Below are 20,981 nucleotides of genomic sequence, written 5' to 3'. Positions count from 1 at the left end.
CACCCTATAAATGTTCCAGGAATAGCCTCTGCTCAGCTGGAGAAAATTGGATTTTCTGGGTAAAGTGGGATACATGTTTGTAAAATCAAATCCTATAGGCAGTAAGAAGGCATGTGTGTGCGATAAGAATAGAATAGAATGAAGAGAGGCCGACATAAAAGCAAAGCTGTGGACCGGCGAAGGATGAATGAGATAGAGGGAGAGATACTGAAGACAGACGAGGGGGAAAAATGGTCCAATTCATTGGTGTTGCTTTTGGATGCAAAAGCTGAAAATGTCTGAATACAGTATGACACCAAAGGGCAGGACACATTAATAAATAATTGTAATGAGTATATTATCATGTCCAGGAAATCTTATTAGGTTATGTTTAGTTTCTATTTTGTCTTGTGTCTGTGATTCTCCCACTTCCTGTTTTATTTTGACACTCCGTCCTTTCAGACTTCCTCCCTTTGTGTGATTGTAAATCCCACCCAGATTGGTCTCACCTGTGTTCCCCTACCTCATGTATAAATGGTTCGTGTCTCCCCTTTGCCCCGTGCCAGTTTGTCTTGAGTGTTTGAACCAGAGAACCTGCGCCAGTCCATGTCAAACCAAGCCGAGCCAAGTGAGCGTTGGATTCTTTGGTACTTTGCCGGTGTTGAATTGATACTTTGTTCTTTGTCGTGGTCGTAGTTATGTTAGTCTGCGAGAATGATTTCTGTTGATACTTTGTATTAAAGGTCATTGATTTGGACTATTTCCACTCTCTGTGCTAAGCCAAGCTATTGGATGCTGACTCTATTTATCTTACTGATACCAGATTTGCATTCATTGAAATTAGAGTGCAACAAAGAAATTAATTAATTGGGATGATAATCAACATTATAAGGTCTTTTACAAACTATCGTTATCAAAGACACGTCTGTTATCAGTGTAACTCCTTTTTCTTTGGACCTGGTATTCGAGTCCTGATCTTGAGGACGGGGAACTGTTCCCTTCCTCGTCACCTTCTGCTGGGTGAGGCGCTGAAGCCTGTGTTTCCATCAGCCTCTCCGGCTGGTCCAGCCAGTTTTCATGCTTTCACCCTCTGCTCATTGTTCTGACTCATGTTATGATGCATGAGAGAAGCGAGTGTTATTGAGAGGCATTTTATCTGCTGGTAGTTTGAGGGTGTCCTTCTCTTGTGTGGAGGGACAGACAGATAGTTTGTCAATTCTAATAGGTATAAGCAGGCTAGTGCTACCATATAGTATTAATAGTATCAGAGTCCCTGCTAGGGGAAAATAATAATAAATCAAACATGAAGAGCACGCGTACATACCGAGCTATTTGTCATTTTCTAACAAGGGCTCTGGCTTTGCTATGCTTTCTTTCCTTTTATAATTCTATGAGATAAAGACATTTCAGAAATGGGCACACACTACATGCTCTCTCTCGCCCCCTCCTACCCCCAGTTCTGTAATAAAAAAAGAAATAAAAGCATGCAGTCTTGGCAGCCGAGGTTTCATTAACGGTCTCCTCCATCGGCATGCATGCAAATTAACAGTTCTTTGCGTTACACATCAGTGGGCTATGCTGCACTCGATGCTGTTTACCAATCTGTCTCACATGAACAAAAACAGGTGATGGGAACCGCATTAAAGCATAGAATACTAGATTAAATAAGACATTTAATTTATGCAAACTAATTTAGATTAGGATAATTTAATTGTTACAAATGTCACTATACTTTGCTTAGGAAATTAGCTTTAAATGAATGCTCCACTATATCGCAGTTAATTATGTATGTATTGGGTGTTTATTTAAACGTTTTACTCTTTGATTTGTTTTTATAGTCCTATAAAAATAAAGACCGATCTGCTCTCATTGACCCCCCCTGTATAAATAAAGGTTAAACAAAGAAAAGCGAGAGGCAGAGGGAAGATAGAGTTGGGGCAGCATATGCTGCGTCTCCATCCATCATGGAGTGTTATGTGGCTCTGAGCTGTCTCGGTGCTGTGTCATTACATCCATAATATCTGTTACCTTTCAGGACGTACACTATCAATCACATGCACACGTGAAAGCAAACACACACACACACACACACGCAATGTGAGTCCTTCAGGTACAATTAGACACATTTGAATTTTAATCAGCAAAAAGACATTGCCAGAAAGCCATCTTCTGCATTCCTTACTGAATATACTTACACGGCTTGCAACGTGTCCTGCTGGGCAAGTGGGTTGACTGAGTGGGCCTGTGTGCGAGTACATTTGTTAATTTGGGTTGATGGCTTTTACTGTCCACAATGATTTTCATACCAGTACCACTATGCAATGTAAATGCTATTGCACATAATTGCAGGGTTGAGTAAAATAAACATGTGATCGCAATGACACACCGCAAACCTGTGCCAGTGATTCACAGAGTGCATGTGTGGTGGCGTTTGGATTTCCAGCTAACATCGTGCTGAATGAGCTGAACTGGACAGAAGAATTGGAGGAAGTGTTTCGGAAGAACAGGGAAGATGACCCGACCCTCCTCTGGCAGGTGTTTGGCAGTGCGACAGGCCTGGCTCGCTATTACCCAGGTAATGCATATGAATTCACCCACATTCGTATTTGCCTGGCATTGATCAAAGGCAAAAATCCTTCATGAATTATTTGTTCTATTAAATTGTTTGTGCGGCTTATTATCTCACTATGAAGCTGTGTGAATTTTAAAGGTGTTAGTTTAATCATGATTATAACTATAATTTGGTTGACCTAAGATAGAGCATGCGGCTCTTAATCAGAACTACAAACAACCAGGGGCGCTCCTTTCACGCATCACTGAGAAATTAATCTCGATAAATTATAACCGTTGCTCTCCTTGCACTGGTTTTGTATGCTCTGAGCATCTATCTGTCTGTCTGTCTGTCTGTCTGCACGTTGCCAAGCTATTTCTATTCATGAGACTCCCTGTCATGGACTTTACAAGAAGGGTTTGTGTCTAATATTCATGACTTTTCCTTGGCCCTGGATTTTGTTTTCCTCTTTGTGCCGTCTTTTACCTCCTTAGTATGCACTATAGACAGTCGACCACCCTCACACTGACTTGCTTTTTCATGGTTGACCCTCACTGATAACACAGATACACATAAAGAAGACGATTACTGTCAAAACAAGTCAATCCACTGCTCTGGGCTTTGCCGCTCAGATGAACATTTTTATTTCATCTCCGTGCATGTTTGCCTATTCATGAAAGACTTTTGTGTGCGTTAAGCATCTCTTATACCTGGATAATTCTTATATGCATTCAACAAGGTGTCTGTGATCATGGGGCAAAGGTGTTTTTTTGTTGTTTATTAATGTCGACAGGACTCGTCTGTGTTGAGTATGATCACAGTGTACATTCCTAGATATTTGCAGCTCAGCGTTTCAGACTGGTCTGTCAGAAAGCAGCCCAAAATAGTGCTTGAATATGTTCCCTATAATTATGAATAAATGAATGACACATTTCCTCTCCTCCTAAAGCCTCGCCCTGGATGGATGCACGCAAGACTCCGAGTAAAATTGACCTGTATGATGTCCGCAGGAGGCCATGGTAAGAGATCCGCTAAGATAATGGTATAGCATCTATCCTTGTGTGTTATGTGTAATTCATTGGTTGTTATTTGATTGCATTAAGTCATTATTGTCAACTAATCCAGGTACATTCAAGGAGCGGCCTCACCCAAAGATATGCTAATCCTTGTTGATGCGTGAGTGACTTTCTAACCTGATCTGTAACGTTTCACGTCAATCAATCGATGTTACTGTAATACACGGCTGGCCACATCACTTCATATATTTCCCTCGGCACAAGCATTTCTAATTACACCGAGTTAAACCTCACAGGACGACAACTGAGATCTGAGCTGACAGATTGCAGTGAGAATTTGTCAGGTATTTTAATTTTATTTTTTTCACAGTAGTGGGAGTGTGTCTGGCTTGACTCTCAAACTGATCAGGACCTCCGTCAGTGAGATGCTGGAGACGCTGTCTGATGATGACTATGTCAATGTAGTTTATGTGAGTATTATTAAACGCTCCGTCGCTTTCTGATGTATGATCTGTTTGTTGTTTGTGCCAGGTGACACACACACACACACACACACACCCAAGAAAGAGACAGAGTGATAGGTGACAAGTAATGAAATATAGATTTCTCTCTGGTCTGGCCACCCTGAAACAGACCTTTAATGAAATACCCACTGCTCTATTTGGTGCACGGGATTAAAACTCTATGCCACCTGCCCCCACCCACTTCCTACACCTCTGACTGGAGTGAGGTAGCACTCATCCATCACTCTCTCAATCTCTCCATCACCCTTTTGCTTTCATTATTGAATCTTAGTATGTCACTTTAAACCTTGATTCATCTCTTTGTGTCATTACATGGTCTTCCTCACACTGTACACCATGTCTCCTCCATAGTAACCTAAGGAGGCTGCAGTTTGTGGAGAATTTATGTCTTGTTTTTAAACTGAGGGTTTACCAGCAAATTAAGTCCATTTTGTAATTTGGGTCTTATATTCATGAATTTCTACAATTTTCCTACTGATTAAAATTGCATGATTTTTAGCCAAGCTAAAAACAAAAGTCATTAATACAAACGATTACCCTTAGACTATTAGATGGTTTGTAAACAGTAACTGTGTAATAATTGTATCCAAACCAATACATGTGTAAAACTGTTATGCTGCTATGTGCACAACCACCATGAGAAAAGCGTCTCGATAAATGTTAACAACATACGTTTTGCATATTTCCAGCAATAATAGCATATGATTTTTTTTAATAGATTATAAATGTGTGCAACATTACAGATATAGTACACAGGAATCCTACATTCTTTTCTGTGTCATACATTCTCCCTCAATGACTCACTGACTCACACATGCAATGTCCTGTGTCTGGTCCTGAGGGTGTTCTAACCTCACACTAAATCATTCATCTCTGATATTACCCATAAATCCCTCCTCATTAACAGTAGCCCAGGGACAAAGTTGGCATTTGGTCTGCAAGATACTATCACACTTCCTCAGCAGCTGCACCAGGCCAGAAAGCTGCTTCCTCTGAGCTCATGCGTTCTCCCTCGCTGTCCTCATCCTCTTCTTCTATATGTACCTCACCCTCTCAGTTTGCTGAGCCTCCTTCACCTTTATTCCGCCTGTTCAGCCATGTGTAATCTGGTATCTCCACTGTTAGCCAATGTCAGTGGAGCAGGCGGAGTAGCAGAGAGTCCATTGGGATTAGAGTTTGGCGATTAGCCTCTCTCTTGTGTCATTACTAATCCATTCCTAAAACCTGGTCGCTCTCTCTTTCGCTCTCTTTCTCTCTCCCTCTCCTCTCTCTCTCTCACCCGCGCACACACACACAAGCTTTTGTAATAGGATCACAAGGGAGGGAATAGTAGAATGTGTAGCAATCTTGTTCTTTACTGCACATTTACCCAAATGAATTCACTTTTATGGGCCTGATGATTACCTCTTACAAAGCAAGACTTGTTTTTTAAGGAGCTGCATTTTTTCCCTTCATGTCACAATGACTCATTCTTAGAATTAGCATATTTCTCACAATATGATTGCCATACAAATGTTTCTCTACATGTAACATGCCTCATCACCACCCATCTATTATATGTGCATGCTCACGCTCCCCTTTCTGTCTTCTTCTTGTCAGTTTCTGCTCCTCACCCTCCCACACTCCCATCTCACCTTCCCTTTCATGTTCCGATAAATTTTAGATACTGTAAAAGATGCTGCCATCAATGATGTGGTTTGTATTTCTTGTGTTGTGAGGTTGTAAACATTAAATATTCCCTCGAGAAGCACAATGCATACATTTGACAGTGTAGCAGTTCCAGTTAGGGTAAGTCTAATTTGTGCCTGTTCTATGTGCTGAGTTTATGCGCTGACTGTCACCTTGATCGGTTGTTCTGCCTCTCAATGGAGAGGTGTGTATCTGTCGTTGTCACTCTGAAAGAAACATCAAGGCTATCACACTCGTTGCGCACACACACACACACACACCGAAAAGAGTCCGGTTTCTCATGGCTTTCCTTTCTCTGATTTTCTGTTTATATTGGCGTATCCAGCCTTCCTTCTGACCATCTCACAGAGACATATTGATTGTAGGAATCGATTAGATGCTGTGATTTTTTTAGAAGAGTTCTATAAAATTGTGGTTTCTTAAACACCTATCCCATAGTCCTCATTTAACAAGATTATTTTATTTTGTCATATCCTCCTGAGACCCAGCCATGAGCCAGTTAGCATGTCATCTGTAATGGACAAATGTCGACTACAGAGGACATGCTAACTGGCTGGGTCTCAGGAGGATATAATAACTTCTCTTATTTGTGCCTAACATCATTAGGAGTTCCTTGAGCTCAGCTTTGTGTAGAAGGAAATAGGCTTTTATATTGTGTGTGTGTGTGGATGAGTGGATCTCACCTTTAACAAAGATAGTATTGCTGCCTAATCTTGCTCATATACAGCAGAACCTTGTTTCCATGGGTACCAAATCATTGAGCTCCAAGGATGTGAAGCAATTAGTGGGACTTGATGAATGTGTCTGTTTGCCACTTCTTGATAATAGCCAAGACCAGGTGGAAGTGTTTGTGTTCACTGGCTGCAACAGCATAATGTGGTTCGAATTTGCACGCGTCGTAATAGTATCCCCCCTTATTCAGTTCAATACCAGGGTGAAGAAGACGGCATGCTTCGACCATCTGGTTCAAGCCAATGTCAGGAACAAGAAGCTCCTGAAGGACGCTGTGCAGAACATCTCAGCTAAAGGAATCACAAACTACACCAAGGGCTTTGAGTTTGCTTTTGAGCAGCTGTCTGTGGTAAGGTGACCCCCCCACACCCCCACACCCCCTATTTTTGTTAATGAAAGAACATTACCTTGTTTATTGGAGAGCAGATGAACAGTACTAGATAATGTGCTTGTCTTTCACTGCCATCTGCTGGTTAAATGAGTTACTGCTACTGAACTGTCAAGACGAAAGAAATACTACGTTGCTAATACAGGGTATGATTATAAAATAATACCAACGAATCTTGAAATTCATGAACAAATTGTATCCTAGAAAAATTTTAATGTTGATTGAACTGTTTTTGCAGTTTCGGTCTCTAAATGTATTTTTGTGGGTGTTGATAGCTGCAAGGTGATAATGGTTATTTCTTATAGAAATATAAGTCTTATAAAGGCACTTCCATATGAATCAGGTTTTTTTTTATGGACTACAAGCTGCAAGTGTTGATGGGTTTGTCCTGTTCTTTTATGCCCTGTTCTTTCACTTCTCCAAACTACTTCAAATCCGTGTCTCACTTTAACGTCATCCAGTCGAGCTTCTTGTTCTTTCCCACCTGACGCACATTCGGTACTTCCCATTCTGTTCTTCCCATTCTGTACCTCTTCCACAGCACTGTCCAAATCCACAAAGACTGTCTGTCTGCCATTTATGGAAGCCTCTTATGATAGTTTTTGGTATGAAAAAAAAAACAAATCCTTATTATTTCTATGATACAATGTACAAAGGTAATACTTCAATAATAATCAAGAGTGGGGGCAAGTTGAGCCGCCGGTTCAACTTCACCAATGTCCTTTGAAATTACCTGACCCCCACCAATTTAAAAAACTTGTAGCATCCACCAATTTAATGCTAACAGCATATCACAAAAAAAAAAAAATTCTCAAAGCAATAATATGTCTGTGAATTTTTCCTTCCATCCATCCAAATGACACTTTGTCAGACACTCCCCCTGTCTCTGATTGGTGGTTTAGATTGCAGCTGGGTGGATCTCTATATGCTGTTAGGGACTGTGGGAGTTTGAGTTTGTCACAGATTTTCCTCCTCATATCGTATGTCCTAATATGGAAAAAAAAATGTATAACCATGCGAACTAACATTAACAGGGCCAAAGTGGGACGGACTGTCATTTAGAACAAAAATCTGTGGAAAGTACACTCCACACAAATATAGAATATACGTCTTTTCATTTGTCCAGACAAATGTGAGCAGAGCAAACTGCAATAAGATCATCATGCTGTTTACTGATGGTGGAGAGGAACGAGCTCGGGCCATACTGGAGAAATACAATGCTGATAAAAAGGTTTGCCGATGACACACATCTGTATACAAATACTCATAAAAAAGCACAAGGTAGACATTATGAACAACAAACACATGTCAACACCACTGTCAACACAGGACATTACTTTTAAACTCAATGTCTGTTTACGTTACAATCCTGGTTAGTATAAAATTACATTAACAGGATCAAGATGGTGATAAATTGACTGAAAACAGAAAAACAAATATGTTTACTTTCTGGCTTTACAAGACATTATTTTTTCCAGGTGAGGATCTTCACCTTCTCAGTAGGACAACACAACTACGATAAAGGACCCATTCAGTGGATGGCCTGCTCCAACAAAGGCAATGACAGACACCATAACACATGCCAGTACTCCTGGGTTCAATTCTCTCAGACTACACTTGGTTTTGTGATCTCATATACGTGTAATCCTTTGTTTAACTCTTCTTAGGTGGTCTGTGGGTGGCATAACGGAATATATAAAGCTAAATTAGGTTAATAGGTTAAATGAACAAGTGCTGAAATACTATAATTGAATCAGAAGAACAGCTTTCCAACCTTTCTCTCATTTCACATACATCTCCAGGTTATTTTTATGAGATTCCTTCCATTGGAGCCATCAGAATAAACACACAGGTGAGAGAATAATTGATTATTGTGATTTTTAAGTCAATCAACTTTTAACGTTTTGGTAATATGAAGTTTGTCCAATTTAGGAGTACCTGGATGTCCTAGGAAGACCAATGGTTCTGGCAGACAAACAAGCCAAACAAGTCCAGTGGACCAATGTTTACCTCGATGCCTTGGTATAATGCTCCTCATGTAATGTTAATGTTAAAGCGGTGAGATTCCTGACTTGAATAGTATTTGCCTGACTCTGTGCCAGGAACTGGGTCTGGTCATCACTGGAACACTACCTGTCTTCAATAAAACCAGGACAAAGGAAGACAGGAATGGCGAGGTAGAGGACGCCTGAACACGTCGCTGGTGGAATCAGCGTAACAAATGTGTGTTTTACTGTTTACTGTTCATGCCTCAGCACCAGAACCAGTTAATACTCGGCGTGATGGGGATTGACGTGTCACTGGATGACATCAAGAAGCTCACGCCACGCTTCACGGTAAGGTGAAAAACCACATACGCACACATAGACATGCATTGAGCGTTCCCTTGGGTGCAGTTACAGACTAATGTCGCTAGAAACCACGTTTATAGAAACTCATCTGCATATAAAATGTCATTAGTTACAGCTTATTTGTTGAACATTATACTTTTATGAAGCAGCCGATTTCAACATTCTTTCAGATGTTTTACAAAAAACTCCAACGTTGCCATCTTGCTTTCATTCTTTGCTTCAGATTGGTCCAAATGGATACTACTTTGCCATTGATCCCAATGGATATGTCCTGCTGCACCCCAATCTCCAGCCAAAAGTAAGTCTATAAGTCATTTTGTGTGGCTTGTATCTTGAAGAATAATTTGATATTCCGGCTATTTATATCGGTTGTGCTTTAATTCCTTGCTCTCAGTAAATGATTTGCTGACTAGCAGTTGCTCCTTTCAAACTCGTCTATGTGCCGTCGCCTCATGGATCTTCAGAAAATGAATTAATTCCCCAGTTAGAGGATGACTGTCGTCAGGCTTCAGCTAGAAGGTCATTCAATATATGAGATCAAATAGATTTGGCAGCACACTGGAATATATGTTTACGAATGAAGGATAAGAAGGGGAACCGGTGCATATAGAATAGATGAAAGTGTTTGAAAGTGATAGTAGCACACCCAGAATATAATTTGATTTGTTCTGCCATGGGATCTCATTCCTGCAGATTTTACTGCACATTTAGCCAAATAAATTAACTCCATATATTTCATTAGATAATAATTTTGAGTATTACAACAGTGTTGAAATCATCTATTACTTTCCATATGATTTCTTACTTTTCCTGTCAACAACGACCCTGAATATTCTGACAAACCCTTAGATCGGTGCAAGGGAGCAGATTGTTTTGGCGTTGGTGCGTGATAAGGTTGCAAAAGTCAGCCATGAGCCCGATAGTGATTCCAACTGCAGCAGGCTCTGACAGGCAGCATGTTGGATGCATCTGAGGTGATGATGATCAGAGCAGCACCTCCTTTCATCTAAAAGAGTTTCTTTTTTTTTTTGATGACGCATAGTAGAAGCCCACTTATCGGTCCGCAATCTAATGCAAGCAGACAGGAAAGTGAGATGAGTGTGATTTCTAAATTTAATAACTATTATTATTGTGAGAATTCCCATGTACCGGTAATTTTTTTTTTAATACATCTTATGTAAAGATGTCTCCAGGCTTATGGAAGTTACGTGGATAGATTGTATTTAAACAGCCGTGTTCTGTAGATTGTCAGAAATAGATATCTACAATACTTGTCTATGTTTTTATATGAGTCTAGATTACCAGTTCAATAAAAGGACCCCCCCTTGTCTTTTACCCCATACTGATCTTCAGACAGGTTGCAATGCTTATCTCCTGTCAAGCTCTCTCGCTCTCTCGCTCTCTCTCATCCGTATCACTGTGCATCTTTTCATAACTTTCCTAGACAAGGATTCGTAACAGGAAGCTCAGACTCAGAAATAAGTATGCTGTCACTTTTCATGAGGTGAGACTAAGTGCTAGTACTACAGAGAGCAGAGGTAGTTCTTGAAAGTAGTGACAGTTTTGTGTATCGTAGCCCCTTAGATACGTATATAGTTGCAGTCTCTATAGGTATGATGCATTATCTCTAGTCCTGTGTCTGAATGTCCTTAAACCCAAAGCTACTGCCTTCTGTTTCTGGTTACAGTCGCTGCTGAGATCATGGAAGAACATTCAAAACAAACGAGCTGCATGTTTTTTAAGTATGCATATTTTCATGAGCATACTATTTTAAGAGAATACCGCTTGTAAAATTAGACGATTAATGGGTGAAAATCCAAATCCAAATATGGATGTGATTAAGGTTCTAAAATGATTTAATAATTAGCTTTTGTTCTGCGTTGTGTCGTAGAGAACAACTCTTTCCTTTGAAGATGTTTAATGCATGTTAAGCTCGTTTTACTCTGGAGGAAAAAAAGTATGTGTGTATCATTTTTGTGAGGCTGCCTGCCGATCATTCACTGAATCAGATTGGATGATCGCTGATGTTTGGCCTTGACAACATTTACCGTGTCTCTTCTCTCTGGCTCAGCTGTGGGTCTTTATGTAATTTCATTACATTTGCAGATGTTTAATATTCAACACACAAGCCTCCCCTGTTGCATTTTTTATTTTGATCTCACACCACAGTTTTCCTGAACAAAGCTTAGTGGACAAACACTTTCTCTCCCTCTTTCTCTGTTTCTTTTCATCTCGTTGTTCCTCAGTCACTTCTTCTCCCTTCTTGATTGTTGTTTGATCTTCTTTACTTTGCTGTTTGCTCCATCCATGCACCAATTCCTGTTCTTTTCATAGCCAGTCTTTTTTGTGCATGTTTGGTATTTTATTCTGTATCACTTAATGTTCTGCTTCTTCATCTTTTCTTCTTTCTTATTTGACTTTCACATTGAGATGCTTCAACTTAACCATCATCCGTTTCATGTTGTTTCACTCGCCATTACATGTAAGGAACTCAACTCATCACAATTAATGACAAGTTCCAATAAGTAATTGTGACTGCTTGCATGTGTCAGTATAAACACAAGACACTATACTGAAACATTAATATGCTTTCATTGTGAATCTCAAAGTGAACAAACTTTTTGCGGGACAGACTGGTGCCAGATTCCATGCACTGCTGTTTTATAGAGAAGTACTAGATTACTGCTAGTATTTTATACCGCCATAAAGCAACGCAGACGTATAGAGTTTTTAAGAGAGGACATTAATAGGGTCCGATGTCACTTTGTATCAAATCTGATTTCGGCTGCGCTCCGTGTCATGGATATTGTGTCAGAACGCTGCCATATGTTTTTCCCTATTATTTTATACCTTAGATTTGATGAAGTTCATGTGTTTAAAAAATGATCAGTAATTAACTGAATATAAAAGCCACTGCTCAAATAAGTAGCATTCACTGTGTTGTATTTCATGTCATGGCAGTAAGATGCAGGTAACAACTGTTCATCTGTGACTAGTAAGAGTGACAAATATAAAATAGCCCATTGCATGTCATTTGCTTGTACTTTACCAGTTCAGGCTTTAGACAGGGTTCTATGAAAGACATTTATTCCAACCTAAGCGAGAAGTAGAGGGTGCTCAGACTGAAATGTTATCTTTTACACAGAATCCTAAATTCCAGGAACCCGTTACCTTAGACTTTCTGGATGCTGAGCTGGAGAATGACATCAAAGTGGAGGTGCAGTGTGCAGTTACATGGATATAACACACACACACACACACACACACACTGACACATACACACGTACTGACGTGCCAGATGCCTCCACATAATTATTAACAGTTTGAGTGTATCAGAATAAAGCTGTTGATACACACTGAATCAGATCTATTGACTCCTTAAACTGCCTGCGAATTATTAGTATTTTTTCCTCCTCATAGATCAGGAAAATGATGATCGATGGAGAGACGGGTGAACGTGTCATTCACACGCTGGTGAAAAGTCAGGATGAGGTAAGAGGAAAATATCTGAAAGGATTGAGGATGTCACATTAGAGTCTGTGTGTGTATATCCGCTCTTAGAAAGGTCTCCTCTGCATTTTGGATTTCCAGCAGCATAATGTACCCAGATATTGAAAAATAGATCAAAGGCGGCTGAAATCATGTTTGTCTATTTTACGAAGGAAAAATACTTATATGACAATAATTATGATTCATATACTTCTAATGAATAAATGCTGCGTGGTTTTAACTATAAAGTTCATATTAATATTACAAAGTAATTCTTATTTCATTTGTTTCATCTTTGGCAGAGGTACATAGATAGAGGAATCAGGACCTACACATGGGCACCAGTCAATGGAACTGATTACAGGTGAGGCTCGTCAACAATCGGTCAATATTTTATTGCTCTTCATGAAGTCACTGAAGATAATTCAAAGACAAACGACTGAGAGCACTGCAGCTGATGGAGGACTCTACTTAAGCCAACAGGGGTCACTCTTTTGTTTCAATCATGCACCCCTGCTTGATAGGGTGCATGGGGTTTTGGCCTTTTATTGAATATGCAGGGACATATATATATATAAGACATTGAAAATTGAATTACAGGTAGTTGTGTATTTTGTTTTCTTTATTAATAAAAATTATCCATAACCACATTCAACTAAAATACTCGGCAGATCATTTTGAAAAGTAGCGGAACAATACGAGTCACGGGCGATGGTGGCGCAGTGGTTGAGAGGGTCGTCCTAAGATCGAGAGGTTGGCGGTTCGATCCCCGGCTCAGGCACACGTGTACGCTGTTGTTGTGTCCTTAGGCAAGACACTTCACCCACATTGCCTGGGCGCATGCGCACATGGCGACCAGCAGCAGACTACAGTTAGAAAGTGTTACTGCTGTAAACCAAATTTCCCTCCGAGGGACAAATCAATAAAAAGTATTTAGTATTTACTCCAATGTCCTCCGATGAGAAACGTCTTCTGAGTAATGTGATCATGTGTTGTTGTTTTTTGCAGCCTGGCTCTTGTTCTCCCTAAATACAGTGAACACTTCATTCAAGCTAAACTTGGGAATGACATGAAGCAAGCTATGTGTAAGTGTAGCATCATTTTCATCATCTTGAACATGAACTGTGTTCAAATACATGGATCAGGTTTTGCCAGTACTTCATGTCCAGCCCCCCGCGCATACTTGTTTTGGAGCATCCACTGGCTTCGTACCACTCGTTCTTTGCTGGAACCACAGCCACTCCTTTCTATCCCCATTGTGGTTATCTTTTGTCGGGTAGCACTCTGGTCAGTCGCCCTTTACTCCCACGCTCACTGATGTGCATGCTCCCCTTCTCAAGCTCTCCATTTTTTGATCTTGTGTATGTTTCGCTCTTCTCTCCATCTTGACTCCCTCCTTCTGGTCCTCCTTCTGGCTCGGAGGAAGATGAAACCTCCCACACCTCTTCCCCGTGCTCATTATCGGCTCTTCGAAAGAAAAAAAAATCCCCCTCTGGCACTCAACCATCTTCCCTCTGTTTTGGTGGCCAATTCCATCTCTCTACTCCTCTGCTTTTTCAGCGGGGTCAGCCCACCGTTGACAGACTTTATTGGGAATTGTCTGCCTCTCTGATTGTCTCTGTCTCTCTATCTGATCTGTAAACCTGTCCACACTTAACTTACACTAACTTTATTCCTATATTTCTGATGCTTTCTATCCTTTTCTCCCTCTTCTTTAGTTCACATTCTTTACTCTTTTGGTGCTCTTGATGCTTTTCACTATACTTTGGCCATCTCAAGGAGAAAATCGTTCATATTTGCATATATTCTCAAAATGACGTACTTCCTGTAATTCCTTGTACTTTTTCTGACTCTCTCCTGTCCTCCCTCTACACTGAAATTTCATAGCTTCAACTTGGGGCAAGTACTCACTATTCCTCTGTCTCTTTCCTTGTATTACACTGTGCAAGCATGTTTGTCCTTTGTGTGTATGTGCAATTATGCACAGATGGATAGCTGGGCAGATGCACGGGTAGATTGGAGCTTTGATCAGAGGGTATAATTGGCAGGACGAACACTGGATTCAGCACATAACCATCTGGCTTCAGTGGATTTGTCATAACTTTGATGTGACACACTAAACAGAAACGGCTAATGGTGAAATTTTCCGACATATGATATTCTGACTCAGTGTTTGAAGCTCTGTGTCTCCCTGTCTGCATACCAAATCTGTCACTTTGCCATAAGGAATGTTTAGAGGCCTGTTAAGGATAATGACAAACCCTGCCTTGCTGTCACAGACGACTTTGATAAGGAGATGGGGACTTTTTCGGGACTCTCTGTAGAGACATATATCATTTCACAATGGAGTCAGACCACCAAAGCCTTCACTCTATTTTTACACTTTCTGCTATAAGGGGTACCCCCCCTCCCCCCAGACACCTAAGGGAGCGTCCCTGGCCAAGGGCTGGATGGATGAACATAAATGTTTCTTATTCTGCATGCAATAAATAAATAGCATAAAGCCCAGGTTAAAGAGATGATGACAGAAGTAAAGAGCGAGAAAGAAGAAGAAAGAATGTGTGGAAAACAATTGGACATAAGAGACACCCATTCAAGAGTACAGAGACATGACAGAAAGACAGTGTCCAGTTGTTGTTTTTCCTCAGACGACGCCACTCAACCCAATATATTTTAAAGGGACTGTCCAAAATGTCTTTGGTTTCAGAGACCAGTGAATGATGGCCATCAATGCCTGTCATGACATTTATGAGACAGGAATTACTAATGTATTTATATTTTAATGAAATCCAGAGCAGAGCAGACAAAGCACGGAGCAGAATGATTTCTTATCTCTGCTGTATCTTCGTGTTTTTTCTTTAGTTCGTCCAAACCTCGTCCTCTGATCATTCCCTTTCCTTGTATTTCCAAAAGTCCACATCTTCTGAGAAGTTCATTCGTTCATTCAAACTATATCTGTGAAATTGAATATTCTTCCCCTGTAGTTGCACTGTGATATTTTATTATCTACTGTGGAGAATATTTCTAATTTTCACCATGGAATGACATCATCTGTCAGATGATGAATGACTTTGTGTCACTCTTTGTCTTTCCTGCTTTCTCTTTTCCTCATCTGGTTTTGGGGTCACTACAGGGCAAGAAGGCAAGTATTACTCAGAGTCTTGTTGCTCCTCCGCTCCACTCACTCTCTCTACTGTACCTTAATCCATCACCTCACATCTGTACATTGTTTTATAAGTCTGCAGAGTTCACTTCCATGTCGATGTGTTGCTCACTGGCATTACTAAAAATGCAATATTCATCCTCCTCTCAAACATGTCAGGTTAAATGCTTCTGTAACTCTGTGGTCCAAGTCTGTTTCTCACATACCAATGGTATGTGCTTTCAGTAGTAGACAGAGTTCAGCATACAGCCTCTACACAAGCTGCATAGCTCTTCAATAGGATAAGACATGAGGCGAGCCTTTGCTTCATATGAGCATCGATGCTGCTGTTTCACTGGCTGCCCCTCCTTAGCCCACGTTTTATTGGTGCACGCACTACAGATCAGCAACTCCTGGGAGGACCTGCTGTTTTGGAGATGCTCCAACACATGTCCTTTATCATTATGTACTAACCGCTAATAGGTGCTATATATCATTCAGCTACAACATTACTTCAACTGACAGGTGAAGTGACTCAGAAGAAGATGTCAGGGGCATATATTATAATAAGATGACTTTGTAGGCAGCGTGAGACTGAACCAGGTATCTTTGTGTTTTAAATAGCCATGGAAACCATACAAATGGAGAGGTTTGACGAATATGGCTACACCTACATAGCTCCAAGGTGAGTGATCTCGGCGCTGCTGTACAACGGGATTTCACTACACAGGAACAAACGTGGCGCTGAGCTTGAACCTGATCCATGCCGTTTCTTCAGGGAGTACTGCAAAGAGCTGAAGCTGTCACTCAACAACACCCAGTTTCTGCTGGACTTCAGCCAATACATTGACAGAAACACTCCAGATGCATGTGAGTCATGCATCTTTTCCCACTGTTTTCCACTAGACCCATTTGTACTGTGATGTCAGTCTGTTGCACTCGTACGATTATATCCCACTGGCCCTCTCAATGTCGCCTAGATCAATACAGCGTTTTGCATTACCGTACTGTATGTGTGAAGTGATGTGAGTGGTACCGCACTCATGCATTGACTGTTTCACCAGGACTGGTGGACGTTTCCATTCTGATGTCATGGTGATTAGCATCTGGAGGTCACAGCATGACTTTGGTCAATAGATTAGTGCGGTCTAAGCAGAGTGACATCAGCCTGATCCACTGAGTTTCCTAGAAGTCCAATGTTGTCACGCTACACAGTGATTCATGATGCTGGATTTGTCATCATCGAATGGATCATTTCCCCTGATATGGCTTACCACCATCATCCAGCTAATGGATCTCAGCACACTTAATCCATTTTAACTGGAGGTCAAGTCATACTCTTAGGTATTAATTGTTTCGAGTCACTGTTTGTGAAGTACGTTCTCACAAACCATTTTATCAGAGTGTTTACAAAATGTTTCGGGAATACATACATTTTATTTGAAAAGTACATTACATTGGGTTTTGAACTCAGTACCTTGCTGTAATCCCTCTCCTCTTATCTGCCATGCACTCATATCAGACCTGCTGGATGAGTTAATCCCCTCTCATTCATCCAGGGAAAAGATGTTGCTGAACACGTGTTTTCACCTTTGTTCACTTAATGAGTAATCTTTTTTTTTAGTATTCTTTCTATCAGCCAAAGAACAGGTCTACTTAAAGATACTTGCTTTTGCCAATTCCTCCGTGACCCATCAGTATTAATACTTGTTCAAGTCAAAAGCAGTGAATCTTCAATTTGCCTGCCAACATTTTTTGAAGCTGTTGGTATTTGTGTTGCTGCCATTACCACATTTCCATGCCGGGATGATGTCAAATGCATTTCGCCTTTAATCCACAGGTAATGTGTCCCTTGTAAATCGGCTAATCTTGGACGCAGGTCTGACAGCCGAGCTGGTTAAACTTTGGAAGAAGCAGGCAGTGTGAGTGATGTGGAAATGTATTCCTTATAACATGGAAATGTGTGTTGCATGTGTCCATTAGTGCTTTGTACTACTATAGTTGATGCACATTTCACGGAGAATTTCTTTTCTACTCGGGGTAATGTGATCAGATCTAAATGGTGAAACGTGATGAAAGCAAATTGCACAAATACAGCGTATATCACACCCAGCATTACCGCACTCGGCTAAGACAGGCTGTTTTGTGAGGGAAATAAAGTAATGACATCAGCGCGTTTCCTTTCATGGCGTGCCCACTTGTCTGAAATAATCTGAACACACAGGGTGTCTGTTAAACATTAGGACAAATAGAGACAAGTGACTGTGGGTATGAAATGATTTGTGCCATGTCTGCAGCGTGGGCCATGACTTCAGAGGCACTTTCTTCTTTGTGTGACTGACTTTGATGTTGGATTGGCTTTTGCTTTCCATGCTCTCAGGGATGGGATAGTGGCCAGGTTTGTAGCCACAGACGGAGGAATCACAAGAGTCTACCCAAGAAGGTACTCTCCCCCTTCTGCCCTTTAAGTTGCTCTCTCACAGCTTTAACTCTGAAGTTGTATAAAAATGAAAAAAACATGGGGGTTTTCACCCCAAATATCTGATGGTGTAAATGTGTGAGATGAAAATGGATCCAAAATACATTAATCTTCAAACTGCTTAAGCCACCTGCTCGCTGAGTCCTCCTAGAAATACTTCAGCTGAACTCCCAGAGCTTGCCAGAACCGGACGTGAGTTTGATCCACAGACTCAACAGCCAGTTGCAGCTCCTTTTCTTCAGTTTCCCTGCTGATGCTTTTGCCTGAACTACACTTGGGGGCTCCACTGGGTTACAATATAACATTCCAATTGACGATGAGTGCACATTCCTCCTGATGACAAATCATGTAATACAATCAGTTATTGCTTTTGCTGGATCATGCCCTTGATATATAATACCAGGATGGGGTATGACTCTGACTTCAATGACTAACATTCGACTGTAGATTAAAATAAGAGTATGATTTGTTCAGATAGATCAAATACGTTTGCTTGGTGTTGTATGTCTGTAATGATTCCTACATAGCATTACGTGACTGTATTAATGTTTTCAGTGCCGGCGTAGATTGGACCGAGAATCCTGAAACATATGAGTCCAGTTTCTACAAAAGGGCCCTGGACAATGACATTTATATTTTCACAGCTCCATCTTTCAACAGTAAGTTTTCTGCTGAGGTTCCAATTCATATATGTGTGTGCGCTGCGTGAGGGTCTTCGATGTGGCCTGGCACCAAGCCTAACCTGCTCGCTGCCGCTGGACGTCATCCAAGCCCTCACACTCCCAGACCTCTGTCACTCTTTATTCTACTCTTTCTTCCCCCATTGTGTCTTTCAACGTTTATCTCCAACCTCCCTCCTGCCCTGTATCCTTCCTGTCATCTGCACTGATCTTTCTAGCAGACGTCAGGGTAGACTAAAGTCAGGGTAATGTGCTTAGCTATGCTTACGGCTACACTTGACTAGATTAACACATGTCCTGCCGTCATAGACTCCGCTCAACATACATAAATTACAAGCTGCAAAAAATGCATGAAATGTCCCACAACATAATACCATGTTTATCCTGTGGAACTCTCATTCACAATATGAAGTCACATTTTAAAGATGATTTTTAGTTGTATTACGGGGATCACCTATTCCCTTATGTTTTTCTTTTCAATTGCAGCAGAGAACAGGGAATCTGTGACCGAGTCTGGTATCCTAGTAAGCAAAGCAGTGGAGCTCACCATCGACAAAGTGACACTCAAACCTGCAGGTCAGTCCTGCTGACGCCAGAATGGATCTTGTGATGCAGCATAAATGAATGAACAGCAGTTCATGAAAGTGGCACCTCTGCTTGTTTCTTTCTTTGTTTCTTTTTATTTTTTTTGCAGTGGTGGGAGTAAAACTTAATGTCTCATACTGGATGAGCAGCTTCATGAACGCTACCCTGAAGCAGAATGTAAGTCACAGTAATACGTTTTTATTTTTTGGATTGCAGGAACCATATTTGACACCTTTATTGTATTAATTTGTTATTGGACTTCATATTTCTAGTGCAAAGATGAGATCTGTGGCTGTCTGAGGAATGACAAGGTACAGCAATGCAGTTTATCAAGTTTAACTCCACCACTTATCTTTTGTTTTCTTAAAAATGCTTATCCCTTATCAGCACTTGGTTAAAAGTCCAAAATCAGAAAATAACTTGTCCTATAATGTTTTTTTATGTATTCAAGACTGATTGGTGTCTCATTTTACTAAATGTATTATTTCATTTCTGCATTTCCATCAGTAGAATTTGTTGCATTTCTTTCTGTTCACATTGTTCCACTGCAGCATGTAGACTGTGTAATCCTAGATGATGGGGGATTTCTTCTCATGTCCAACCAGGATGAGTACATCTCCTTGGTGAGTGACTAGTAACCATTTTCATCATGTTAGTAAGCATGTATGTGTTGCATTTCCTTAAATGATCAGTAAGCGATGATAAAACACCTCTTGAAAAACATCTGTATTCAAAAAAAGTTCAAATCAAAGACAACTGACAAACTAGAATATATACTTCTTACCGTTCTCTACTTTATTACACACACTAGCTCACATTTCTTTAGTCACGAGAATACATCAATCTCAAATAGAGGTCAAATAAGGGGCTTGTAATTCCAAAATGTTGTGGGAATGGTCTCTTAACTGTGAAAGCTCCGTTTCAGCTAACATTTCATGTCAGACCTGTAGGACAGCAGTACATCCACGTATCCGACAAGTAAAGCGCTATAGCCACTGGAGGAGGATCAAAGGGAAGGTTCTGATGGGTTTTCAGTCAGTCATGGACGCCGTAGCGAAGCGAGTCTCTCGAGCTTAGGCTGCTGCTACAGGCCCCTGGGTGTCAGCGTTTGGATATACAGAGGGGTTGGACACATTTCATGTCAGCAGTGACAGGACATCTGCTGTCTTTGATCCTTTCTACCCATTGTCTGACATTGAGTTTATGATCTTCAAGCACTTGGATAAGCACCCTCTTATATCTTTTCACATCTTGTGATACATTTGGTGTCCATTGGGATTGTGCAAAATGTTTTGATTATCTTTGTGCTATTGTCAGAATACAACCCTGAATCCTTAAAAAGACGGTAAATTACGTAAACTGTCAGCAAACACAGA

At 40.7% G+C, this 20,981-nt stretch overlaps 1 protein-coding gene across 1 annotated transcript in view; it reads left to right on the top strand.

The window, feature by feature from the left end:
* LOC137894131 (voltage-dependent calcium channel subunit alpha-2/delta-1) overlaps nt 1-20,981 on the top strand; it is a 38,368-nt gene that overhangs the window by 12,488 nt on the left and 4,899 nt on the right. Inside the window, exons 7-32 of the mRNA XM_068739605.1 lie at nt 2,423-2,554; nt 3,480-3,549; nt 3,656-3,706; nt 3,917-4,016; nt 6,682-6,840; nt 8,006-8,110; nt 8,358-8,436; nt 8,682-8,731; nt 8,812-8,901; nt 8,982-9,056; nt 9,135-9,215; nt 9,454-9,528; nt 10,675-10,734; nt 12,391-12,447; nt 12,651-12,722; nt 13,022-13,083; nt 13,728-13,804; nt 16,486-16,546; nt 16,640-16,731; nt 17,702-17,783; nt 18,242-18,304; nt 18,896-18,999; nt 19,507-19,596; nt 19,715-19,782; nt 19,878-19,916; nt 20,157-20,228. Coding sequence (XP_068595706.1) covers nt 2,423-2,554; nt 3,480-3,549; nt 3,656-3,706; nt 3,917-4,016; nt 6,682-6,840; nt 8,006-8,110; nt 8,358-8,436; nt 8,682-8,731; nt 8,812-8,901; nt 8,982-9,056; nt 9,135-9,215; nt 9,454-9,528; nt 10,675-10,734; nt 12,391-12,447; nt 12,651-12,722; nt 13,022-13,083; nt 13,728-13,804; nt 16,486-16,546; nt 16,640-16,731; nt 17,702-17,783; nt 18,242-18,304; nt 18,896-18,999; nt 19,507-19,596; nt 19,715-19,782; nt 19,878-19,916; nt 20,157-20,228 — 2,066 coding nt within the window. The remainder of the gene's footprint in view (nt 1-2,422; nt 2,555-3,479; nt 3,550-3,655; nt 3,707-3,916; nt 4,017-6,681; nt 6,841-8,005; nt 8,111-8,357; nt 8,437-8,681; nt 8,732-8,811; nt 8,902-8,981; nt 9,057-9,134; nt 9,216-9,453; nt 9,529-10,674; nt 10,735-12,390; nt 12,448-12,650; nt 12,723-13,021; nt 13,084-13,727; nt 13,805-16,485; nt 16,547-16,639; nt 16,732-17,701; nt 17,784-18,241; nt 18,305-18,895; nt 19,000-19,506; nt 19,597-19,714; nt 19,783-19,877; nt 19,917-20,156; nt 20,229-20,981) is intronic.

This window comes from Brachionichthys hirsutus, chromosome 5 (genome assembly GCF_040956055.1).
Source record: "Brachionichthys hirsutus isolate HB-005 chromosome 5, CSIRO-AGI_Bhir_v1, whole genome shotgun sequence".
In the NCBI taxonomy this organism is placed as follows: Eukaryota; Metazoa; Chordata; class Actinopteri; order Lophiiformes; family Brachionichthyidae; genus Brachionichthys; species Brachionichthys hirsutus.
The sequence above is the reverse complement of the archived record's forward strand: the minus strand, read 5'-3'. Positions and strand labels throughout refer to the sequence as shown.